This window comes from Gigantopelta aegis, chromosome 3, assembly GCF_016097555.1.
Source record: "Gigantopelta aegis isolate Gae_Host chromosome 3, Gae_host_genome, whole genome shotgun sequence".
In the NCBI taxonomy this organism is placed as follows: domain Eukaryota; kingdom Metazoa; phylum Mollusca; class Gastropoda; order Neomphalida; family Peltospiridae; genus Gigantopelta; species Gigantopelta aegis.
In genome coordinates, this window is record NC_054701.1 from 22,665,197 (window position 1) to 22,690,378 (window position 25,182).

At 38.9% G+C, this 25,182-nt stretch overlaps 1 protein-coding gene across 1 annotated transcript; it reads right to left on the reverse strand.

Annotated features, from left to right (window-relative positions):
* Nucleotides 1-616: 616 nt before the first annotated feature.
* Nucleotides 617-21,746, reverse strand: LOC121367709 (plasminogen-like). Its single transcript, XM_041492037.1, has 6 exons — nt 21,608-21,746; nt 6,182-6,418; nt 4,187-4,447; nt 2,765-2,895; nt 1,661-1,697; nt 617-1,036 (listed from the first exon to the last, which is right to left on the reverse strand). The coding sequence occupies exons 1-6, from the start codon at nt 21,690-21,692 to the stop codon at nt 858-860; spliced, it is 930 nt and encodes a 309-aa protein (XP_041347971.1). The 5' UTR covers nt 21,693-21,746; the 3' UTR covers nt 617-857.
* Nucleotides 21,747-25,182: the final 3,436 nt, after the last annotated feature.

Consider the following 25,182-nt stretch of genomic DNA (forward strand, 5'->3'; position numbering starts at 1 on the left):
AAGAAAATTAAAACCCATTAAGAAAAATAATGGATATCCTTGTATGCTAAAGATTAGCATCAGCGTGTGAAAACTTGTAACAAAGGGGGGAGGGGGAGGGGAGAAATCTACTTTAGAAAAACCTTTGTTGTTTTCATGCAAGTTTAATTGAAGAAAAATTAATACCCATAAAAAATGGTTATTGTTATTGTTATTATTTGTATTGTTGATTTATACTATTGCTGCAAAAACAATTAATAAATCTAGTCTACTGGTTTTTCAATTTTATGAAAACTTTTGGTGGAAGAAGTTGTATTTTTTATTTTATTGTGAAAGTTGGGTTTCAATTTTAACAAAATATCAAATCCCTTTTATTTGTTAGTTCTCATGAAGAGGTTTAGTGGAATGAATGAAAACAACTGTATTTCATTTACTTTTGATTTTCCTGGAAGACACTTCAGTACCAGATTATTATCAGCATGTTGGGGGGGGGGGGGGGGGGGAGCGAACCTGATTGGTGATGACTCGGGCATGTCACTCAATATTCATACTCGAATTAATGAATTTTTATCGACACCCTAGTACAAACGTGCATCGGCTACTCAGCCCACAAGCCCGTATGAACAACATCGGGGGGGGGGGGGGGGGGGGGCAATCTCTAATGGGAGCGTAATTCATATTTGTATCTTTATTTATAGAAGAGTAGGATTTTTTACATTTTCTTTCTCGCTTAGGGAGGGGCGTGTCTCCTCCCCCGGTTCCTATGGGCCTGCTACTGGGTGTCTAACAAAGGTAAATATGTATACATGAAAAATATTATTTACATTAAAGCAACGAAATGTTATATTTTATTAAAATATATAGCATAGGAGAGTGGATTATTTAAAAACAGAATAACATGACATGTTAACATTTTCCGAATTGTCTTTAGAACGTCTTTTCAAGTGAGGCAAATATTCTTCGCAGTTTTTGCAAGAACGAAACCGCATGATGAGTAAAGTGGCGGAAATAACAAAAGCTACAGATGCAATACAGCCGATCACCACAGTGCCCGTCTCTGAAAACGAAATGTTAAATCAAATTAAAGAATGTTACACACTGTTACTCACAATCGGTTTAACTATGCACGTGCCAATATAAAAGTAATAAAGGTTTGGCAGCACGTTTTGCACGTGTCAAAATAAAAGTAATAAAGGTTTGGCAGCACATTTTTCATGCGATTTTTATTTTGTTATATTTTTCTTAATTTTTGTGCACATGTCGATCACTTCTTGTGTCTATTTGCACGTGCAGTACAACAAGTTAATTACGCCGAATAAAACAAACCCGACGAGTTGCACAGTTACGGTCACTGGCGTTCGTTCGGGTTCTGGTTGGAGTTTATAGGGGTTTTGATAGTACCACTCGATGGAACGCGCGTAAAACAAGGTTCGCGCATCACTCGTTCCATCGAGTGGTACTAACTAAACACTCGTAAACTCCAACCAGAACGCCCGTGATTACAATGTGTTAAATTTTAACTACATGTATTTACAAATTTTGCAAATGGTCTGAGACTATTTTATTTGGTGCACAGGAACGTTTTTGTGCTAACATACATTTACATGAATAAACAAAATGTGCTTGCACCCCACCCCCCGCTCAATAAAATATGGTTTCAATCAATCAATATTACACTTACCAGGAAAAGCACGTGAATTGTTGCAGGACGCATGTACCTAGGCAAAAAGAAGGAAAAAAACGTTCTGAGCTGGTTCATGGGTGAGGGTTGGGGTGGGGGATGTAATATATGTCATCTTTAAGATTTAAATATCAGTTTAATTTAGAATAAGAATAAATTTATTCTATTTTCTATAGAGATCTTTCTTCCTGATCATGGTATAGTTAACAAATTGTTCCTGAATAGTTTACCTAAGTTAATATGAGGTGGGGTGTTTTTGGGGTGTTTTTTTTGTTGTTGTTTTTTTAAAGGGACACACCCTAGTTACGGCTATTTGTTAACCATTACGGCGTTGTTTTTCGCTATTAAACCCCATTTTTCACAAATAAACTTGCACTTTACTTACATTTTATTATTTAGAATACACATTTCCATTCACCTGAAGTGCTTTTTGGTAATCCCGATGTTTGTAAAACCACGAAATGCATTTTTGCATTTTTTCACAAGACGTTCTGTCGAGAAAAAACCGTTAAGCAAGCGAGGTCGAATCTATTTTTAATGTCACAGACGTTGGTATATCACGTGACCGTTATCATTTTGGTTCGGTTTGTTTTCTCGTGCACGGTTCGCGCAATCAACATCCGATTTGTTGTTGTTCATTTGTGAGATTTTTCTTCACAGTTCGTGAACATTTTCAGTAACAATAAAGTTCAGACAAGTAAGTGTCTCAATACAAAACGTTACAAACCCACCAATAATTTTGCTAAGTCTTACAATATCTGGAGAGGGGATACAACCAGGACAGAACAGTTGGAACATGTCCAGGAGAGGTGAAACGAACGCACCCCAAGTCTGTGAAATTTGTCTTGACGTAGGCATTGTTGTGCTTCGAGCGACATCTACCGGTGACATCAAAATCTACCGGTGACATCAAAATACTAACTTTCAAAATTATTTCAAGCAATTGGGACATAGGGATTCCCATGGTATTTATCGATATAAAACCTGCTTTTTCACTCCATTTGATAAAAACGTGATCTAAGTGTGTTACAGGTTTGTAGATTAACCAAATTATAATTTATTTTCGCTGGATGGAACTAGGGTGTGCGGCTTTAATATAACTACCTTTTCTCCGTCATCAAAGTTCATCTCATGTTTAGTCTGAATTGTGGCGGGTGAAGTCGACGGAGTGGATACATGCTGCACGGTTGTCGTCTGGCCAATAGCGTCAGTTACCAGTTTCATTCTAAATGGTCCTGTTTTTGACAAAACAAATGTTTAAGACATCAACATATTTACTAAGCATTGTCACACATTTCCCCTAAAATGTCAGTAATCAGCAGTAAGTAGGGCCTAGTTAATATGCACTTTTCCTGCCAGGACTGCATACAACATTCAATGAAAATGCAACTAAAACTCTTTCTACAGCTATAAGACGAATTCCATTGAAGTTTTGCCTGGGTAAAAGTTTAAGATCACCGTTTGAATACCCTCATTTCGATAAAATGAATGAATGAATGAATGAATGAATGTTTAACGACACCCCAGCACGAAAAATACATCGGCTATTGGGTGTCAAACTATGGTAATGCAAATAAATAAAGTGATGATCAACATCAATATAAAAATTCAAGGTTTAAACAAAAACAGTGTAAAGAACTGTGCCAAAAATACAAATACAAATATCACAGAATTTTACGGACACCGAATTTTACTCTAAACTTCAATTTGTGCTGTATTGGCCATTCTCAAAGAGAATGTTACACCCCTGCACCACGGTGAGGTTACAGCACGCGCAGGGGATAAAATGAATGAATGAATGTTTAACAAGACATCGGCTATTGGGTGTTAAACTGGGCTATCACGTGGTGAGGTAGATTGCGTGTCTCAATGACTCGAAGAGCTATGCCAGCTGGATCATCAGCTCCTGGTAGGGTCACCCAAGCTGGACTGGTCAAGGGGTAAATACTAGACCAATATGGACCGGACAGACAGAGGACGTGAGTCAAGAAAGACAATTGTCTAGGAGAAGCAAACTCCAAAATCAAAACCGCGCTGGAGAGGCTCAGAATCCTAGTAAGGAAACTCTCCTAGGAGACAGAAGCTATGCATAAGCATTAGCGTGGAAACCGAAAGGAAATGTCTCTATGATCATCATCAAACTGTGGTAAATGCAAAAATTAAGTGATGAACACATCCATTTCAATATAAATACCCATGTCCCAATACTCCGTTAAATGTAATGTACCTTTTGCAATAGGTAAGACGTATTTATCGTTGCAAATGAATAGAATAGAATAGTAAGACGTATTTATCGTTGCAAATGAATAGAATAGAATAGATGTTTAACGACATCCCAGCACGTTGCAAATTCATGTGTATTTTAAGTTTTATACAGTATGGTCGATTCTAACATTGAAAAATACTACCAAAAGAGACCGGCCCCGGGACAGACATGCTCGAAGCCTTAGTAGTATGTGAGCATGTTTAAACATTACCTGATAAAAAAAAAAAAATCGTTTTGTTTTAAAAATGAAATCTATAAACCTGTACAGGACGGAACGCCGCAACTACTCCATCTAATTCGCGGATCTTCAGTGTAGCACCACGGGTAACCTTCACCGTCAGGGTCGCGGCAGAAGTTCTCTACTGCAGCCAACGAGGCATCTGGGAAGTCGGTAGCGTTGTTTTTGCTGTGCTTGTGAGGAGTCTGCTTGTCCCACCTCTGACACGAAATCCCCGAGGCTGTTGTCCGTTTTGTACCATAGTATATAGTCTTCTTGTTGACAATGCTGTAGCATTCAGGGGCTAAAAGGAAGGAAGGAATGTTCAACGACACCCAGCACGAAAAATATATCGGCTATTGAGTGTCAAACTATGGTGAAGGCAAAACATGAAGTGATGATCCAACATCAATATAAAAATTCAATAGTTAAATAAATAAAAAAAACAGTGTAAAGAACTATGCAAAATACAAATATCACAGATAAATAAAATTAAAATTTACAATAAAAGTCAGTATCACGTAGAAACTAATATAAGTTCTGGAAATGATTCCATCACATTTTTCTGACCAAAAATATCTGGCCTCAGATTACAGTTATCTTCCCATTTGGTTGTCCGGAAGTTTCACCGCGCAAGTAGTCTGCTGTTTGGCTGTGATTATTTCATGGCAGACAGCTATGAAGTGGCAACTGTTTGACTGAAGTGACAGGGGATAGCATGTAGTTTGTAAACATGTGTAACTTGCTGACATTGAAGATTTGTTTGTGGTAATTCTGGCCCATGCAAAAGTAGTGCTTTTTGTGTAAAATGGGTGTACTCCGGCCTGGTTTAGAGGGTGTGTCTGTTTAAACCAATATGCTGGGAGAAAGAGCTGGACAACAGGGGTTGTCCTTTTCAGGGTATGTGTCCCCCATGCAGGCAAAGGTACATACAAAACTTCACGGGCCTGATGATATTAATAAAAATGTTATAGCCACTAAGGCTATATAGAAACATATAGCGAAATTAATTGTGGTCTGAGGCCATCTTTTCTAGTTTCTTTCAGATGCTTACACTCCACCAAAATGTGGCGCACCGGGGCTAAAATGAGTTGGTACAATTGCTTGAACGTGCGTCAGTTTAAACTTGTAGTGTCGGAAATAGAATAAAAACGATTTTTGTCGATTATTTTTTTCATGTTAAACTGACAAGTAAATATCTATTAAATGTTACTTTACCTAATTTAGCATTTACTTGTCTGGGCTCTCATTGATGTACAAGGTGCTGTTTACTCTTCAAATTAAAGGAAAGGTGTCAGTAAACAGATGATTTGCGAACAATATTGGAACAGACTATGGCAAACTTTGATCGACGTTCCAGATGCCTACTTGTTTACACTGTAAAGGTAGAATTATACTTTATCGTTTATCACCGATTGTTCTTGGCGAGTAGTTGACTCGCCCAGTCCTACTTCTGTTCAAACCTAATCTTCATTTTTCAATAAAGTCGATGTGGTTTTAACACAGTTCATATTGAATTTTGGTGCGCGTTCGGTCAACGTTTTTTTGTTTGTTTTATATACGGTAATAAAAAAAAAAAATCAGTTTAGTAATAAAGTCGGCAATCAAAATATAAACTGACCTTAAGACTTTTTGTTTTAAGTTTCCAAATACCTGCTTGTTTACACTGTAAGACTTTTTCCAAATACCTGCTTGTTTACACTGTAGGACTTTTTCCAAATACCTGCTTGTTTACACTGTAGGACTTTTTCCAAATACCTGCTTGTTTACACTGTAGGACTTTTTCCAAATACCTGCTTGTTTACACTGTAGGATTGTTTCCAAATACCTGCTTGTTTACACTGTAGGACTTTTTCCAAATACCTGCTTGTTTACACTGTAGGACTTTTTCCAAATACCTGCTTGTTTACACTGTAGGACTTTTTCCAAATACCTGCTTGTTTACACTGTAGGATTGTTTCCAAATACCTGCTTGTTTACACTGTAGGATTGTTTCCAAATACCTGCTTGTTTACACTGTAGGATTGTTTCCAAATACCTGCTTGTTTACACTGTAAGACTTTTTCCAAGTGGTGACACGGGCAGTTTGCTCGTCTCACTGGGCGCCATCTGTCGTGAATCCAGCAGCTGCTGTCCTGTTTGTTGAAATCCACGCTGTGGCACAGCAAGTCTGAGAGGCAGTGCTCTGCGCAATCCACCAGACTGTCTATACCGGGCATTCGTCTGCCTCCAACTGACTGACTGTGTGCCAGCAAAGTCATGCACTGGGCATTTGCTTTAAAAAAAAAGAAAGAAAAAAAGTAGTTTGTTTTGTTTAACAATAACACTAATGCACACTGATTTATTAATCATTTCACATGTATATTGGTAGCAGTGATGACTTGCACTCACTAAACAGTTAAAAAAACCCCAAAACAACAGTCCGCGCTTTAACAAAAGAAAAGAAGGAAGGAAATGTTTTACCACATTTATTTTACGGTTATATGGAAAGAAAGAAATGTTTTATTTAACGACGCACTCAACTCATTTTATTTACGGTTATATGGCGTCAGACATATGGTTAAGGACCACACAGATTTTGAGAGGAAACCCGCTGTCGCCACTACATGGGCTACTCTTCCGATTAGCAGCAAGGGATCTTTATTTGCACTTCCCACAGGCAGAATAGCATAAACCATGGCCTTTGTTGAACCAGTTATGGATCACTGGTCGGTGCAAGTGGTTTACACCTACCCATTGAGCCTTGCGGAGCACTCACTCAGGGTTTGGAGTCGGTATCTGGGTTAAAAATCCCATGCCTCGACTGAGATCCGAACCCAGTACCTACCGGCCTGTAGACCGATGGCCTACCACGACGCCGGTACGGTTATATGGCGTCGGACTGAATGAATGAATGTTTAACGACACCCCAGCACAAAAAATACATCGGCTATTGGGTGTCAAACTATGGTAAAATGAAACAACAGTGTGATGATCATCATCAACATAAAAATTCAACAGTGAAATAAAAACAGTGTAAAGTCTGTGTAAAAATGCAAATATCACAGATATATATATATATAATTAAAATTTTGAATAACATTCAGTATCACGTAAAAATTGTAAAATATGTTCTGGATGGAATCGAAAGGATTCCATCACAGTTCGTAGTCCAAATATATCTTTTCGAATTGCTTTCAGATGGGTACACTCCACCACTGAGGTGGAGGATCTTTCTTTAAGATAAATGAATGGGTCAAATAGGTATGACCAAGACTATTTCATCCTTCCTGCACTGTCTATAGTAGGACTACCACTCTCCCAAGACTGGCTTGATAGCATGAAGCTTGTTCGCAACCTCACCGTCCCAATCACGTTGCCAAATCGAAAAGATAAATTTGTTAATACCATATTTAAAATCAGTATACGGTACACCAACCCTGGAATGAGGCAAATCCAAAGCAGACTTGGCAGCACCCCTGATGCCAACATGGCTGGGTATCCAACAAAATACAATGTCTTTATTGGCAATAGATAAAAAGACACACTTTCGTATCACCATCCTAATTAAGGGATGGTCCAGCTTCATATTACATAAAGCTTGGAGACACGAAAGTGAGTCAGTAAAAATAATAAATTTGGATGCACTAGAATCCTTTATTTCTTCTAAGGCTTTAATGACTGCCCAAACTTCAGCACTAAAGATCAATGCTGAGTCAGGCAGTCGCATGGAAAGTATTGTGTCTGATGGAAAAACTGTAGCACAAGCCACAATATTCCCATCCCGTGATCCATCTGTATACACAGGAATGTAATCACGGTACTTGTCCTGAATTTCTATGAAAAACTGTTTGTACACAACAGCATCTGTACGATCTTTCTTTAGATGCGAAAGATCAAACACAATTTTAGGTGGTGTAATACACCAAGGTGGTAAAACAAAATATGAAGGAGTTTCCAAAGTGTCAGTTAAATCAATGTTGGAAAGCGACAAAAAACGCTTAATGCGAAGACCAAATGTACGAATAGCATTCAGCCTTGCATCAAACAACTTCATATATTTGTTATCAAACACCGCATCATGTGTTGGTAAAGACTTAATCTTGGCACGTCTAGCACCCAAACAAGGTTCGTGTGCATCAACGTACAGGCTCTCTACAGGAGATGTTCTAAATGCACCAAGACAAAGCCTAATTCCCTGATTGTGTATAGGATCTAGCATCTGCAATCTAGCATCTGCAAGTAAGACTTGCGTGCCGACCCATATACAATGCATCCATAATCTAGTTTAGACCTCACAAGAGATCTATACAGACGGAGCATAACCTTTCGGTCTGCTCCCCATTCTGTATTACCAATAACTTTTAAAATATTGAGAGCTTTCAAGCCCTTCTTTTTAACATATTTCAGATGGGGCACAAAAGATAGCTTCCTGTCAAATATAACCCCCAGAAATTTAGTCTCCTCCACAACTGGAATTGGATTTTTGTCCAAAAACAACTGAGGATCTAAGTGGAGACCTCTTTTCTGGCAGATATGCATACAAACCGTTTTTGCCTTTGAGAATCGAAAACCATTGTCAGTTGCCCATTGATGAAGTTTATTCAAACAAAGCTGCAACTTGCGTTCAATGATACTCATATTGGACTATCTATAGCAAATCTGAAAATCATCGACATATAACGAGCAATCCACACCAGGTGTTAAACACTGGGAGATGCTGTTAATTTTCACAGAAAATAAAGTTACAGACAGGATGCTACCTTGAGGCACACCCATCTCTTGTGGGTGAAAATCAGACAAAGTCGACCCCACCCGGACTTTAAAAGATATAAAAATAGGAAGTCGACCTCTAAGGCCCATGCCATGGAGGTCGTTTAAAATCCCATACTTCCACGTGGTATCGTAAGCTTTCTCCAAATAAAAAAAACACTGAAACCAAGTGCTGATTATGGATGAAAGCTTCCCTGCAAAACGTTTCAAATCTAACAAGATGATCAACCGTGCTACGTCTAGATCTGAACCCACATTGCACGTTAGTGAGCAATTTGTGGGATTCAAGATACCAGACAAGTCTACGATTGATCATTCGTTCCATGGTTTTACAAATGCAACTTGTCAAAGCGATAGGGCGATAGCTAGTTGGATTGGTTGGATCCTTACCAGGCTTGGGAATAGGAATGATAATAGCTTTCCTCCAATCAGAAGGAAAGTCTCCAGAAATCCAGATGTTATTAAAATTATTCAACAGAACCATCAAAGATGATTCAGGTAAATGTTTCAATAACTGATAATGAATTTCATCCGGTCCTACTGAAGTATCATGGGTTCTACGAAGAGCATCCTGCAATTCCTCCATAGAGAAACGCCTATTGTACACTTCAGCATTTTCAGATGACAAATTAATGGACTGCTTTTCAGCTTTAGTTCTAACAGATGTAAAAGCATCTGTACTGAAAGCAGAATATGAGTTATGAGTTATGAGAAAAGTTGTCTGCCAATGCATTGTCTGCCAATGCATTCGCAATGTCACGAAGAGACGTGACATCCGTGTCATTGACAGACAAATGATGAACTGTATTACTGGATTCTTTACCTTTGATTTTACGGATCCTATTCCAGACAGATTTTACTGATGTTTGTGAATTCAACTTGGAGACGAGTGCTGCACAGATGCTGAAACTGACCCCAATTTGCCTTCGCCAACTTCCACCTTTGAACCCTTTCAAGTAATGGTGGTCCATCATTCTCCAAAATAATGAGAAAGTGGTCACTACCACAAAGGTCTGAACCAACTTTCCAGGAGAAATCAACAAAAAATTAATGAATGAATGAATGAATGAATGTTTAACGACACCCCAGCACGAAAAATACATCGGCTATTGGGTGTCAAACTATGGTAAAATGCAAGAAAAGTGTGATGATCATCATCAATATAAAAATTCAACAATTAAATAAAAACACAGTGTAAAGGACTGTGTAAAAGTACAAATATCACAGATAGATATAATTAAAATTTAGAATAAAATTCAGTATCTCGTAAAAACTGCAATAAAAGTTCTGGATGGAATCGAAATGATTCCATCACATTTCTTTGTCCAAATATATCTTTTCGAGTTTCTGACAACTGCTTACACTCCACCAAAATGTGTCGCACAGTCAGAAGACACTGGCAATGCTCACACTGAGGTGGAGGATCTTTCTTCAAGATAAATGAATGGGTTAAATAAGTGTGACCGATGCGGGCACGACACAAGACTATTTCATCCTTCCTGCACCGTCTATAGGAGGACTGCCACTCTCCCAAGACTGGCTTGATAGCATGAAGCTTGTTCGCAACCTCACCGTCCCAATCACGTTGCCAAATCGAAAAGATAAATTTGTTAATACCATATTTAAAATCAGTATACGGTACACCAACCCTGGCATGAGGCAAATCCAAAGCAGACTTGGCAGCTAAATCTGCCTTTTCATTACCCCTGATGCCAACATGGCTGGGTACCCAACAAAATACAATGTCTTTATTACCAATAGATAAAAAGACACACTTTCGTATCACCATCCCAATTAAGGGATGGTCCAGCTTCATATTACGTAAAGCTTGGAGACAAGAAAGTGAGTCAGTAAAAATAATAAATTTGGATGCACTAGAATCCTTTATTTCTTCTAAGGCTTTAATGACTGCCCAAACTTCAGCACTAAAGATCGATGCTGAGTCAGGTAGTCGCATGGAAAGTATTGTGTCTGATGGAAAAACTGTAGCACAAGCCACAGAATTCCCATCCCGTGATCCATCTGTATACACAGGAATGTAATCACGGTACTTGTCCTGAATTTCCATGAACAATTGTTTATAAACTACAGCATCTGTACGATCTTTCTTCAGATGCGCCAGATGAAACACAATTTTAGGTGGTGTAATACACCATGGTGGTAAAACAAAATATGAAGGAGTTTCCAAAGTGTCAGTTAAATCAATGTTGGAAAGCGACAAAAAACGCTTAATGCGAAGACCAAATGTACGAATAGCATTTAGCCTTGCATCAAACAACTTCATATATTTGTTGTCAAACACAGCATCATGAGCTGGATGTGTTGGTAAAGATTTAATCTTGGCAGCATACTGCAGAGAAAGCTTTGCACGTCTAGCACCCAAACAAGGTTCATGTGCATCAACGTACAAGCTCTCTACAGGTGATGTTCTAAACGCACCAAGACAAAGCCTAAGTCCCTGATTGTGTATAGGATCTAGCATCTGCAAGTAAGACTTGCGTGCCGACCCATACACAATGCATCCAAAATCAACAAAAAGTGATGGACTACAAAGAGTTAAATCTATGGAAGTGAAAGATCCACTTGCAGAATGAAAATATGTACGACTTTTATCATTAAATAAAAGTAAGTCGTTTTTGAGAATTAAGTCTTCCAATTGTTTACCTCTAATATTGATATCCTCGCATCCCCACAAAGTGTGGTGACCATTAAAATCTCCCATAATAATAAAGGGAGTAGGGAGCTGATCAATAAGATTTTGAGGATCCCTAGGATTAAAATTAAAATGATTACGAGGTGGCAAGTAAACTGAACATAGGGTAACAGTTGTATGACCCGTGACCTTTACAGCCACAGCTTGTAAATTTGTATTTAATGTTACTATACTCCGAGGAATGTTTTTATTAACAAGAATGGAAACACCCCCAGATGCTCTATTTTCAGTTTCTTGAAACTTATGATAGAGGTTAAATCCTCTCATGGTAATATGATCAGTGTCCTTCAAGAAAGTTTCTTGAAGACACACTACAAGAGGATTATGTTTTTGAATTAAAAGACTCAATTCATCAAAATTGGGCCTAAGCCCACGGCAGTTCCACTGAATGATTGAATTAGTCATCAGGGGGACGTATGGGATTAATCTTTGTTTTTTCCTTTGACTTAGACCGTGAGTGAATTTGAGGCATATCAGCCATCTCATTACCCACATCCCATCACCCACATCCATAGCCAAAGGATCAAACGAATTACTTATCGGGACAGAACGCATCTCAATTTTGTTGAGACGTCCCGAAGAGCACTCCTTACTGGATTTTTTCCCTGAGAGAGGAGGACCACTAGGGCCTGGCACCATAGCAGTCGACCTACCTGATGGATTCTGTGAATCCAGAGATACTTGTGTCATTTGCGTAGACGTTTTTGGTGTCTGTAAAGCTTCCTGCTGCTTTATCAGCCTGTTTAGCAGCTTTTTCTATATCAGAAAGCTTTCGATATTTCGCCTCATCATATCGCCAAGTGATGTCAGTATTAGCTGAAATACTTCTTGTGGAAACCTTGACTGCCATAGCATATGATTTACCTGCTATGATAGGTGTTTCTGTTTCCACAAGTTTCCTAGCCTCAGGAAATGGCAAGTTTTTGTCAACTTTTATCTGTTGTACCCTTTTCTCGAATTTCCATCGTGCACATTCTCGAGAATATGCAAAATGGTTTCCCTTACAGTTTATACAAATAATGTCATTAGTACATGTTTTGGTGTCATGGTCAAACTGACCACAACGAGCACATGTCAGCTTGTTTCTACACGCAGTTTGACCATGGCCAAACTTCTGACATTTAAAACAGCGTAAGGGATTCGGTATAAAGGCACAACAGATATACTGAGATATCCGCCTTTAACTGATTGAGGAAGAACTGGCGTATTAAAGGTTAAGATCAAAGTATTCGTTGGAACAAACTCGTTGTTCCGACGAATCTTAATCCTTTTCACTGATATCACACCCTGCGATGATAAATTTTCTGTTATTTCTTCTTCAGTGACTCCTTCCATATCTCGTGACCGGATTACCCCCTTCGATGAATTGAGGGAGGCGTGAGGCGATACCTTTACTGGCACATTACACAATGAAGTAGACTTCAGAAGACATGATGAATGCCTCTCAGTCATACATTCTACCAGTAGTGAACTACTTTTCAGTTTTTTCACAGACTTTGGCTCGCCAGCTAAGCCCCTAAGCCCCTTCTGAATAGCAAATGGAGATAATTTGCTCAAGGCCCCATCAACAGTCGAACTGATGACCAGGAACCTCGGCCAGGATTCAGAAGTAATAACTTTTGACTTTTTCAAGTTCGAACTAGTCCTGGACTCCTCATCAGATGATGAGGAATCCGCAACCTCGGTGTGGACCCTTTTCAGGGTCCCATCTGAAGTTTGAGAGTTGTTTTTACCCATATTATAGAGTCATAAATTCATCAACCATGCCCCCACCCATCACAGAGTCCAACAAGGGGACATGAAGCTGCGGATAACCGCCAGACAATCATGCCAGGGATACATGGTTGATATACTCAGGCAATAAAAAAACACATGAACTCACCTGATTGACCCTAGCCACCGCCCCAAGAGCAACATATACACATGATCATTCAAGGAATGGGTGTTCTTGGCAAGTATAACACAAAAAATTTGTTTGATGTTGAGCATGGCGTGACCAGCCGATTAATCAGGTCGGGCCTCCCTGACCACCCGTCTGGCTGAATTCCAGGCCAAAGTGGTGTGTTGCCAGAAAACATACCCGCAGATATGTCCCCAACTCAACCACCAGGATCCCATCATCCAGCATTACGAGATGCACCTCACGGCCAACAAGGTACCCCAAAAGGGGAGTTGTGCTGTATTGGCCATTCTCCAAGAGAATGTTACACCCCTGCACCACGGTGAGGTTATACAGCACGCGCAGGGGATGGCGTCGGACATATGGTTACGGGCCACACAGATATTGAGAGGAAACCCGCTGTCGCCACTTCATGGGCTACTCTTTCCTATTAGCAGCAAGGTTTTTTGTTTTTTTTATATGCACCATCCCACAGACATGATAGTACATACCACGGCCTTTGTTACACCAGTTGTGGAGCACTGGCTGGAACAAGAAATAGACTAATGGGCCCACCGACGGGGATCGCATCAGCTGAGCGCTGTACCACTGACTTACGTCCCGCCTCCGGAAAGAAAAGAATGAATGAATGTTTAACGACACCCCAGCACGAAAAATACATCGGCTACTGGGTGTCTAACTATGGTAAATGTAAACACTATGTGATGATCAACATCAATATAAAAATTCAACAGTTAAATAAAAACACAGTGTGTAAAGGACTGTGTAAAAATACAAATATCACAGATAGATAATATTTAAAATTTAGAATAAAATTTAGAATAAAATTCAGCATCGCGTAAAAACTGCAATAAAAGTTCTGGATGGAATCGAAATGATTCCATCACATTTCTTTGTCCAAATAAATCTTTTCGAGTTGCTGACAACTGCTTACACTCCACCAAAATGTGTCGCACAGTCAGAGCTCACACTGAGGTGGAGGATCTTTCTTTAAGATAAATGAATGGGTCAAGTAAGTATGACTGATGCGGGCACGACACAAGACTTTCATCCTTCCTGCACTGTCTATAGGACTGGCTTGACAGCATGACGCTTGTTCGCAACCTCACCGTCCCAATCACGTTGCCAAGTCAAAAAGATAAATTGGTTAATATTAAGTTTAAAATCAGTATACGGTACCCAACCCTGGCATGAGGCAAATCCAAAGCAGACTTGGCAGCAAAATCTGCCTTTTCATTAGCCCTGATGCCAACATGGCTGGGCACCCGGAAAGAAAAGAAGTCACCGAGACGAGGACTAGCGCGAGTACTCTGACGGCAAGAGAGTTTGGCGGACATATGGACAGAGCGTTGATACCTGTCCAAGTGTCTGTCTAGTCCGTCTAGCCCCAACCATTGTCCCACGCTTAGTACATATCAAAGGTCGTGATATGTGCTGTCCTGCATGTGGGGAAAAGTGTCACAATGAGCAAATGTTTGGCATTAGCATGGTCAATAAATCATTGTTCTCTAGTGTTGTCAAACAAAATACTTTTAACGGTCTACTGTATCTAGGAGGACTGCCATTCTACCACCGACTCTGCCATTCTACCACCGACTTGATCAATTTCAACCTGTACAAAAGTCAAGATTGTTTTGTCCAACGATACCACTCTGGCATATTGATTACTGTAATCAGTCCAGAATTTAATTAATCAATATGCTCTAATGGTGTCGTTAAACAAAACAAACTTTACTTCTATTGGTAATAAAATGTACCGAGGCACAATAAAACCAGGTGGAGGCAGTTATGACGGAGCTCGTGCATAAATCACTTTTAGGTGTTTTGTCTCTGAGAAGACTGCCGCTAACGAAAACAAAATAACACTAATGCTGTCGCGACGTAGCTGACTGGCAGTCTGCCTACAGACGCTGTAAGAATGATGAAGACCGATAGTGTTTCCCACGGGGAACGCTTTTTTTCATACTATGGAATTTACTACAAGTTATTTCTAAAATTTACACAAAAATAGTCACTGGTTTTGTGTTATATCCAAAACATTTTTTTTTTTACTATTCTTCTTACGTCAAACCAAATTATTTACAAAAACATTTTTGTACGAGAATGGGACGGACTACAATAGAATAGTTAGAATAAATTCTCGCTGTGTGTGTGTAAATTCTATGAAAGTGTGTGTGTGTGTGTGTGTGTGTAAATTCTATGAAAGTGTGTGTGTGAGTGTGTGTGTGTAAATTCTATGAAAGTGTGTGTGAAATCATAATTCAGCATGTGCTCATTTGTCTTTGAAAGAAATATATACACTGTGCTTCGACCTCAAAATAATTTAAGGCATTGTTTTCAAATCAAATAACATTGTATTCACATCCGTGTCGGTGTGCGTCTTCAGATGTCAGTTTGTTAAACGGAAACTAGAAATGTTTTGGCGCCTGTACTTACGTCCACTATGAAATATCAGTCCTCCTACAGACAAAAAAAAAAAAAAGATAGAGTAAAATTTGTTTTATTTAACGATGCCACTAGATCACATTGATTTTTGTATCTTATCATCGGCTATTGGGCGTCAAACATGGTCGTTCTGACACTGTTTTTTTTTTTAGAGGAAAGCCGCTGTCGCCAAATAGGCTACTCTTTTACGACAGGCAGCAAGGGATCTTTTATTTGCGCTTCCCACTGGCAGGATAGCACAAACCATGGCCTTTGTTGAACCAGTTGTGGATCACTGGTCGGTGCAAGTGGTTTACACCTACCCACTGAGCCTTGCGGAGCACTCACTCAGGGTTTGGAGTCCTACAGAGTTTAGTTGGAACTATAAAGTACATTGTTATCAAGATACCGGCAGATACGTAATGTTTAAAGGCGCAGAACCTAGTTTGAGCCCGTGGTAATCTACAAACCCGTGACACATATAGATAAGACCAGGGCCGTACCCTCAAGGGGGGGGGGGGGTCTCACTTTTTATTTACTCCAGAAAATAGCATACACATCTCGGGGTTTAATTTTTATAGTGTTTCATTTGTTTATAAATAGTAGTCCCCTCCCCCCCCCCCGGATTTTTATCAGGGTACGGCCCTGAAGACTATAACAGGGAGAAGCTGGTCTGATGTTTACATGGGGAAAATACCATCTAAAAATAACTAAAGCTTGTTTCGATAACCATTTCTTCTCAGACGAACGTGCGATTTTAAATTTATGGAAAATGCATTTTCTGGCATTATAAAAATCTGGATGACCAGAACTACTTCTGGTGTACGGAAATTAATATTTTAAATAATAAAATATAAGTATTTCTAACTTAATTATTAAAAACGGCTCCAACAGTGAAAAATACGTTGTAGTGTTTAAAAACTAGGGTCTGTCCCTTTAATCGTCATGATGTTTCAGCTTCTTTCGAACAGTTTTGAATTTTATATACTGTACATCCTTCACAAAAGTTGAGGACCACTTTTTTAAATGCATACTAAGCAATTGTGATTCGATCAAACGACGTCGTTTTAAGTGATGTCCTACATGTTGGGGTGGTGCAGTATTAGTTCATCAAGATAAACGTCTCCGGCACGATATTTATTATTGTGATGTTTATTGCTGTGCCGTAACGTTTATCCATTGGATCGAATTTTCCATTTGCAATCACGATTTAATAAAATCAGGCATATGTGCTTTATTTAAGAGCCTCAACACGTACAACAACATATTTTAATAAATTTTAGACAAAAATATTAAGTACAATACCTTTGGTAACCTTTCCAGGATTAGATGTTTGAAGATGACACATTTAAACATTTGAAAGCTATTTTTATCCTGGCACATCGAAAATGCGGAATGAAAATTTTGCGGAACGAGAATTATTCGTATCAAGCATTTTACGTACACCCAGTAAAAAGAAATATTGCGGAACTGAATGGAATTGATTATTAAATTTATTTATTTTGTTATTTTTGTTTCTACATATGTGCTTTGTGTGGGTTGCATTATATGCATTGTTAATAATATTATCACATTAAAGTTTTGGGGTGTATTATTCTTTTTTATTATTATTAAAAAAATAATGATTGTTAGTACAGGTCATTACTTATTTTAAGGCCTTCATTTATTTACTTTTTCCAAAATTATTATTTCCTTTAGTAATTGTTTTTAAATATTATTATTACAGGCCATTGCTTACATGTGTTTCAAAGGTTTTTCTCCTTTTTTTTCTCTTCTTTTTGGTTTTAATTTCATTTCTTTTTTTTAGCTATAATTACTGGTCATTAGTTATTTTAGGGGTTTTATTCAGTTAAAAAAACAACAAACAAAAAAATTATATATATTTATATATATATATATATATATATATATATATATATATATATATATATATATATATATATATATATAAATCTAGACACACAAAGAATGGGGAAACAGACAATTTGAAAGTTAAACTGGCAGTTGAAAACAATTATACATGTAAATCTAACATGTTATAATGATTGTCAGCTCCATGTAATTTATTCCTTGAAACATATTCATGTAACTACTTTCAAAACTTGTACTATAAGTTGTATGTAGTTACATTACAAATCTCCACAGCAATGTACTTAAATAAAGTACTGAAAAAGTATGTTCAACTACATAATTATCAAGCATTAAGTCTCAAATGTTAACCATAACATTTAGAAATTAACATAAATGCATGAACATGTTAACAGTAAACTTACCTGAAGTAATCCTGGTACCAACAAAAGAACAGGAATGATACACATCCATCCCACTACTTGCATGTTATTGTCAAGTGCACACCAGTGTGCAGACAGGTACAAGGCAGTCATTACAAGCAGCAGTTGTCATTAATTACTAAACATATTCATATGGTTGCAAGGCACATTTAATGTTCAAACGGTTAAGTAGAAATCAGAGTACACATCGGTTTAGCCAATGTGCAGACAGGTACAAGGCAGTCACCACAAGCAGCAGTTGTCATCAAGTCACAGTTATGCATTAATTACTAAACATGTTCTAACAAACAAATGCGTGATATCTTGCCACCCCGTTTCATCCCTCTATGTCTGTCTCCCCCACCCCCTTCTGTTTTGTGTGTATATAAGTGTGTGTGTGTGTGTGTGTGTGTGTGTAACGGAAACATTTATAAATGAAAAAAAAAACATTTTATTTAGTTAATAATAAAATTAATTAATTTATTTATTTATTATCATTATTATTCAATCAATAATTTATTTATTATGTTATTTATTTATTATTATTACTAACATTATTCAGTAATTTATTATTATATTATTATTTATTAAGTATTAATTAATTAATTTTGTATTATATTATTTAATTGTTATTATTAATTTATTATCAATTAATTGATTTAAAAAAAATATTATTCATTAATTAAGTTTATTTATGTATTATTATTAAACGTGATATTCCATTAAATATCGTGGAATAAACTCGTGAACCCGATACGAATAATAATAAAAATAATCCGATTCCGCCAACAGTTTTCAATCACATTTTAAATATGCTCACAATGGCCGGCGGGAATATTCGAGATTTTGTTCGTAACTGAAAATTGGATTAATGCAGGATTACTGTTTGGACAAACTGTCTATTTATGCGTAAAACGTGACTCGGGCAGTTTTCTTTATACAGTAAGTGTTTATATTTATTGGTACATCTCATATTTCGCCACGAAATAATTAATTCCATGGTTGTATCGATTCCGCCTGAAATCTGAGCGGAAACTGCACGCTTGTTTTTGCTGTTCAAGTTGTAAACATCGGGTCCAATAAATGTCAAAATGTTAAAAAACGGACCGTAGATGTTTACCTTGGTGAACTAGTGCAGTATTTGACTAGTGCTGCTGCCTACAAAACGTGTGTTGATGGGCACCACCCATAGCTTCAAGTTGAATCGTGCACGTGCATCTCGTGATGATTCTCCAGCAAGTTCTCGCCTTGCTGTATGTCCAGTAAAAAATACTCACATTTAATAATAATAATAAATACACTTGCATTTATTGTGGTACTTCTAAATCTCGTGCAAACAGAATTACTGAATTAGTATTTACTGTGCATCTGTAGGCAAGGGCCGCGGTATGTAGCCCAGTGGTAAAGCGCTCGCCTGGTGCGCTGTCGGTCTATGGTCGATCCCCCTCGATTGGCTCATTGGACTATATTTCGTTCCAACCAGTGCACCACGACTGGTATATCAAAGGCCGTGGTATGTGCTATCATGTCTGTAAGATGGTGAATATAAAAGATCCCTTCCTACTAATGAAACAATGTAGCGGGTATGAAACTGTCAAAATTACCAAATGTGTGACATCCAATAGCCGATGATTAATAAATCAATGTGCTCTAGTGATGTCGTTGAACAAACTTTTTAACTGAAGGCAAGGTTAAAGTGACTGTAAATCAAGAATTGGTTCCCCTATTTTTGGCAATTTAAAACAAAAAACATTGTACCCATTTTAAGAAATGGTCCTTCACTTAATTTGAAGAAAAGTATAGTTTTGGCGAGTAAATAATTTATCGTTCATTTTCTCCGGGGTGGTGAGGAGAGATACATGCTTTTTGTTGGCGAAGTACCGTGAAGGCTGTTAGGTACTGGGTTCGTACCCCTGTACCGTCTTCCACCGAGAGTCGGTTTTAATGTGTTAAATGGAGAGAGGTCACTACAACGATTAATAACTAAAGTTCCTATAGTTTGCTGAGGTATGTGACCAGGATAGCATGCTTGCACCTTAATTGAATTTAAGTACGAAAATAAATTGAAATGCAATTGATATTACTCTGCAGCATGATCGAAATTGTCGATGTCTAAATATGAAGGCTGAGCACCTCATGACTGTTCAGAAGAGATAAGCTGTATCCTAACCAGACGCGTTCGGATCCCAGTCGAGGCATGGGATTTTAAATACAGATACCGACTCCAAACCCTGAGTGAGTGCTCCGCAAGGCTCAGTGGGTAAGTGTAAACCACTTGCACCGACCAGTGATCCATAACTGGTTCAACAAAGGCCATGGTTTGTGCTATCCTGCCTGTGGGAAGCGCAAATAAAAGATCCCTTGCTGCCTGTCGTAAAACTATGTGGCGACAGCGAGTTTCTTCTAAAAAACAGTGTCAGAATGACCATATGTTTGACGTCCAATAGCCGATGATAAGATAAAAAAAAATCAATGTGCTCTAGTGGCGTCGTTAAATAAAACAAACTTTACTTTTTTTACCTAACCAGACCCAAGCAACGCGAGGGATGCGAGCGATTATTTTAGGAATCATTGATTATCTGTCCCGCTGTAAGCGATTGAAGTCAATGATTTCTGAAATAATCGCTTTCATCCGGTTAGGATACAGCTTAACCGGACGCGAGCGATTATTTTAGAAATCATTTATTTCAACTGCCGTATCCTAACCGCACGCGTACAGCTCGACAGATAAACCGGTCGCATCGCACGCGTGCAGTAAGATGCGGCAACTGAAATCAATTATTTCTAAAATAATCGCTCGCGTCCGGTTAGGATACAGCTTTAAGGGACGTGCTTGCGCGCTTAGGTTCGTGCATACATGTAGGTGCGCATGTGTTCATGTGTTTGTATTAGTATATCAATAATCGGCATACAGTCAGGGGCGTAGGCTGGGGGCTTCGGACGAACACAATCGCCACCCCCCACCCCCACCCCGCTGAAGCAAATGTTCCGCTTTCAGAACTAAAACATACAGGTTTATACATATGGAGTTTCTGGTGGTGCAAAAACAAAATAGAAAAGGTCCACTTGGTTCATATTCGAACACACACACACACACACACACACACACACACACACACAGGTCCAGCCCACGCTACGCCCCTGACAGTAAAGCTGTATTCTAACCGGACGCGATCGACACGAGCGATGCAAGCGATTATTTTATAAATTATTTTAATTGCCGTATCCTAACCGGACGCGTGCGATGCGATAGACATCCGTTAAACGAGATATTTGTCACATCGCACGCGTCCGATTAGGATACGGCAATTGAAATCAATAATTTCTAAAATAATCGCACGCGTCCGGTTAGGATACAGCTTAACTAATATTAGTGCAGCATGTAAACATAGGTACAAGCCAAACCTTCAGTCCACAGAAATATAACCATTCCAAGAATACGCCACTGCAAATTATACGTGTCCATTCTGGTTTCTTTAACACCCAACATGCAGACTGTTCACTGGGAGACAACAAACGTATTTATTTTATAAAAACACATAAAATTTGTTATTTCCACATTCATTATGTTGGCTGCAGTTGACTAGAAACATAAAACGGGCGGATACACTAATGTGAATGGAGGTGGTAAGCAATGAATGTCGTGTGCGCAATTTTCTAAGAAAAAGAATCTCAGCACATTTTTAAACTACGGCTATTTGGTATTTAATATTTGGTCATTTCAACATTTGGTCTAGATCACCGCTAGAGGACACCCTAGCCACATTTACCGTTAAAGGAGCAAGGGTTCTTTTTTATACACGTGTGCACAGATAGAACTGAACATACTACGACCATTGACAAACTAGTCGTGGGACATTGGTTGGAACGGGAAAAACCCCGACTCCATAGATGGCGATCGTGCGAGCTACTGATCCCCGAATGTCTGAAGGTGACCTTACATCAACAGGGGTCGTCCCGTCCAGCGTGTACACTTTCTAGGGCCGTAGCTAGGATTTTTTGTCGGGGGGGGGGGGGGGGGGGGGGGGAGGGGAGCAACTGAGTAGTTAATAGTCTAAAACTCCTTAAACGGTTAAGATAATTTTCTTTAAGTTTCGATGTTTTCCTTGAAGCCCCCCCCCCCCCCCAGCTACGGCCCTGCTTTCTAGCGATGGTGCAGGTGTGTCAACATTTTCGATGTGATCCAATAGTGGACTTTATTCCCATCCCAACCAGTGCTTACGACTACTATATCAAAAGCCACAGTAAATACTGTCCTGTTCATATAAACATTCCTTGCAGCTAATGAGGGAAATGTAGCGGTTTCCTCTGAAAACTTTCTTATTTGACGTGATAATGTTTTCAAGGCTATCGTCTATGCTTATCGTTTTGTTTTTGTTTTGTTTTTAAATGGTTCGTCTTATAAATTGTGTTGATAGTTCTGTATGGCGTTGTAGTTTTTGTTTTGTTTTTTATTATTTACTTGTGACGCCCAGTAGCCAGTTTATGTTTCGTACTGGGGTGCTGTTAAACATTAATTGATTCCTAAGGACTATACAGTGCCAAATGGGAAAATGCGTACCCCACTTGTCCGCCCTTGTAAAAGGGAGAAAAAACAACAGTCATCAACATGTTTATTGTATCTCATTAACATGTCGTGAAATGAATAGCTTGACAGTCTCAACCAGTGTACGTACAATGAGTCCCTGCATGAATACATTTGTCTGAAAAAAGGCAGTAAAAGCTTAACCCATTGTCGCAATTCACCGGTGGCACTTTTGACACAAACATTAAGTTGACACAACAAATCGTAAGACCCAAACACCCAGAACGCATAATAATAGTCCGATAGACATATATCATTATCGCATGTGTGCTAATTTCGATGTATTGTTTCCTGTATTGTTGCTGTATACAGTATGAATATATTACTGAACTCGTAAGGCAACACAATTTTCTCCCCTACCCCCCCCCCCCCCTTTATCTCATACACACACACGCTTTCGCTCTCTCTCTCTCTCTCTCTCTCTCTCTCTCTCTCTCTCTCTCTCTCTCTCTCTCTCTCTCTCTCGTTTATTGCGAATAAAAACTATTTTAACTTTCATAAAATAATAAATAACGGATGTATCTATTATGTGTTGTATCAACATAAGACTCGATTCGACTTCTACGCCCGATTAGCTGTTAATCTCAGCTCATTTGACGTAAGTCGGGGAAATTACAACGCCAGGCTCTGTCGAGTTGGTTAATGTCATCCATTAAAAGAAGTACATCACCATCTGCTATGGTGATGAAAACATTTTAATGCATGGTGACGATCATGATGTGGATTTTTATGAATTTTAACTGAACTTTCACAAACTTTATCAATATATCAATAGTATCTTATTTATTTCTATCATGCAACAGTCTGCAATTATTCTAAAGGTAAAATTGATAAATTAAAAAAAAACTACAAAAAAAAAATACCTGTCATGTTGAAGACAAACACCGACCCCTAAAATGGTTACAAAAGGATATACCCATTGGCGGATCCAGGGGGGGGGGGGGGCAGGGAAAGTGTCAGTGCCACCCCACCCCCTCATTTAAGTGCCATTTTTTATTTATCGCCCACGATATACAACACTATACTGAACTAAAAATACGTCTCTGGGCATCTTTTATTCAAAATTTCCTAACGAACAAATATTCAAACTCCCTTACAGATTTCGCATCATTTGGGAGCTTGGCTCATTTGCCTTCGGTAGACTGAAATTGCTATTTGTGTAATGTTGTGAATCCTCTTTACAAAACCTGGATTCACACATTTGCAAAAAACGCCAAAAAACCTGTACTAAGTTACATGCCCACCAATGTCATTTCTGGATGCATATTTTGTAGATTATCATTGCATGGAAATCTTTCATACAGTTCACAGTAGTAGCTGGAATCATGTGGTATGGATTCATTCATATTTACGACTAATAACTAAGTAACTATAGCCTTGTATCAAAATCTACGGTCAACCACAGTCGGGGAAACTCGTCACCCCGGTTTACTGAGGTTTTAAGAAACAGCCTTGATAACCATTTTTTAATTTTTACTATTAATATTACCAAGGTACAAACGTGTGTTAAATTACATTTATAAACCAACAATAACCAAATTAAAGTGGAAACTCTTTATGTAGATTGTTGAGCTTTTGTGAACAAATAACACAAATACATTTGGAACATGTAACACATGGAAACGTCAAGAAATGTCCTGAGTTTTTCTTTTAACAGTCGGGCTTAACAAAGTGTTCCATTGTTACCTGCCGACGAGCACATCGTTGCTTAACTATTGTAGCCTGTGTTAAAGATTCTATATCTTGGACATATCGGAAACACATTCCTACTCGAGCTAGCGATGAAGACGGACGCTGTTCCATGCTCTCTCGTGTTACCCCCCCCCCCCCCCCACCTGGGGGGATTAATTGCTTCGTATGGGACGCTGATAGTAAAGTTTGTTTTATTTAACGACGCCGCTAGAGCACATTGATTTTTTATCTTATCATCGGCTATTGGACGTCAAACATATGGTCATTCTGACACTGTTTTTAGAGGAAACCCGCTGTCGCCACATAGGCTACTCTTTTTACGACAGGCAGCAAGGGATCTTTTATTTGCGCTTCCCACAGGCAGGATAGCACAAACCATGGCCTTTGTTGAACCAGTTATGGATCACTGGTCGGTGCAAGTGGTTTACACCTACCCATTGAGCCTTGCGGAGCACTCACTCAGGGTTTGGAGTCGGTATCTCGATTAAAAATCCCATGCCTCGACTGGGATCCGAACCCAGTACCTACCAGCCTGTAGACCGATGGCCTGCCACGACGCCACCGAGGCCGGTGGGACGCTGATAGAGTACCGCGTCGCGTACACCGGATCACGGGCATCCGTGACTTTGGTGTACGGCGACCCTGCTCCACAAAAGAAGGGAAGTGGACCGAGGAAGAGGAAACGTGCGCCAGGGGCGGCACA

Bases quoted from the DNA above. Each gene is read 5' to 3' on its own strand.
- LOC121367709 (XM_041492037.1), bottom strand. From the start codon at position 21,692: ATGTTGGGTGTTAAAGAAACCAGAATGGACACGTATAATTTGCAGTGG. The intron at 6,419-21,607 runs GTTTGGCTTGTA...TTTTTTTTAAAG, and splicing joins TATATTTCTGTGGACTGAAG to CAAATGCCCAGTGCATGACT. The intron at 2,896-4,186 runs GTTTATAGATTT...TGTCAAAAACAG, and splicing joins CGGCGTTCCGTCCTGTACAG to GACCATTTAGAATGAAACTG.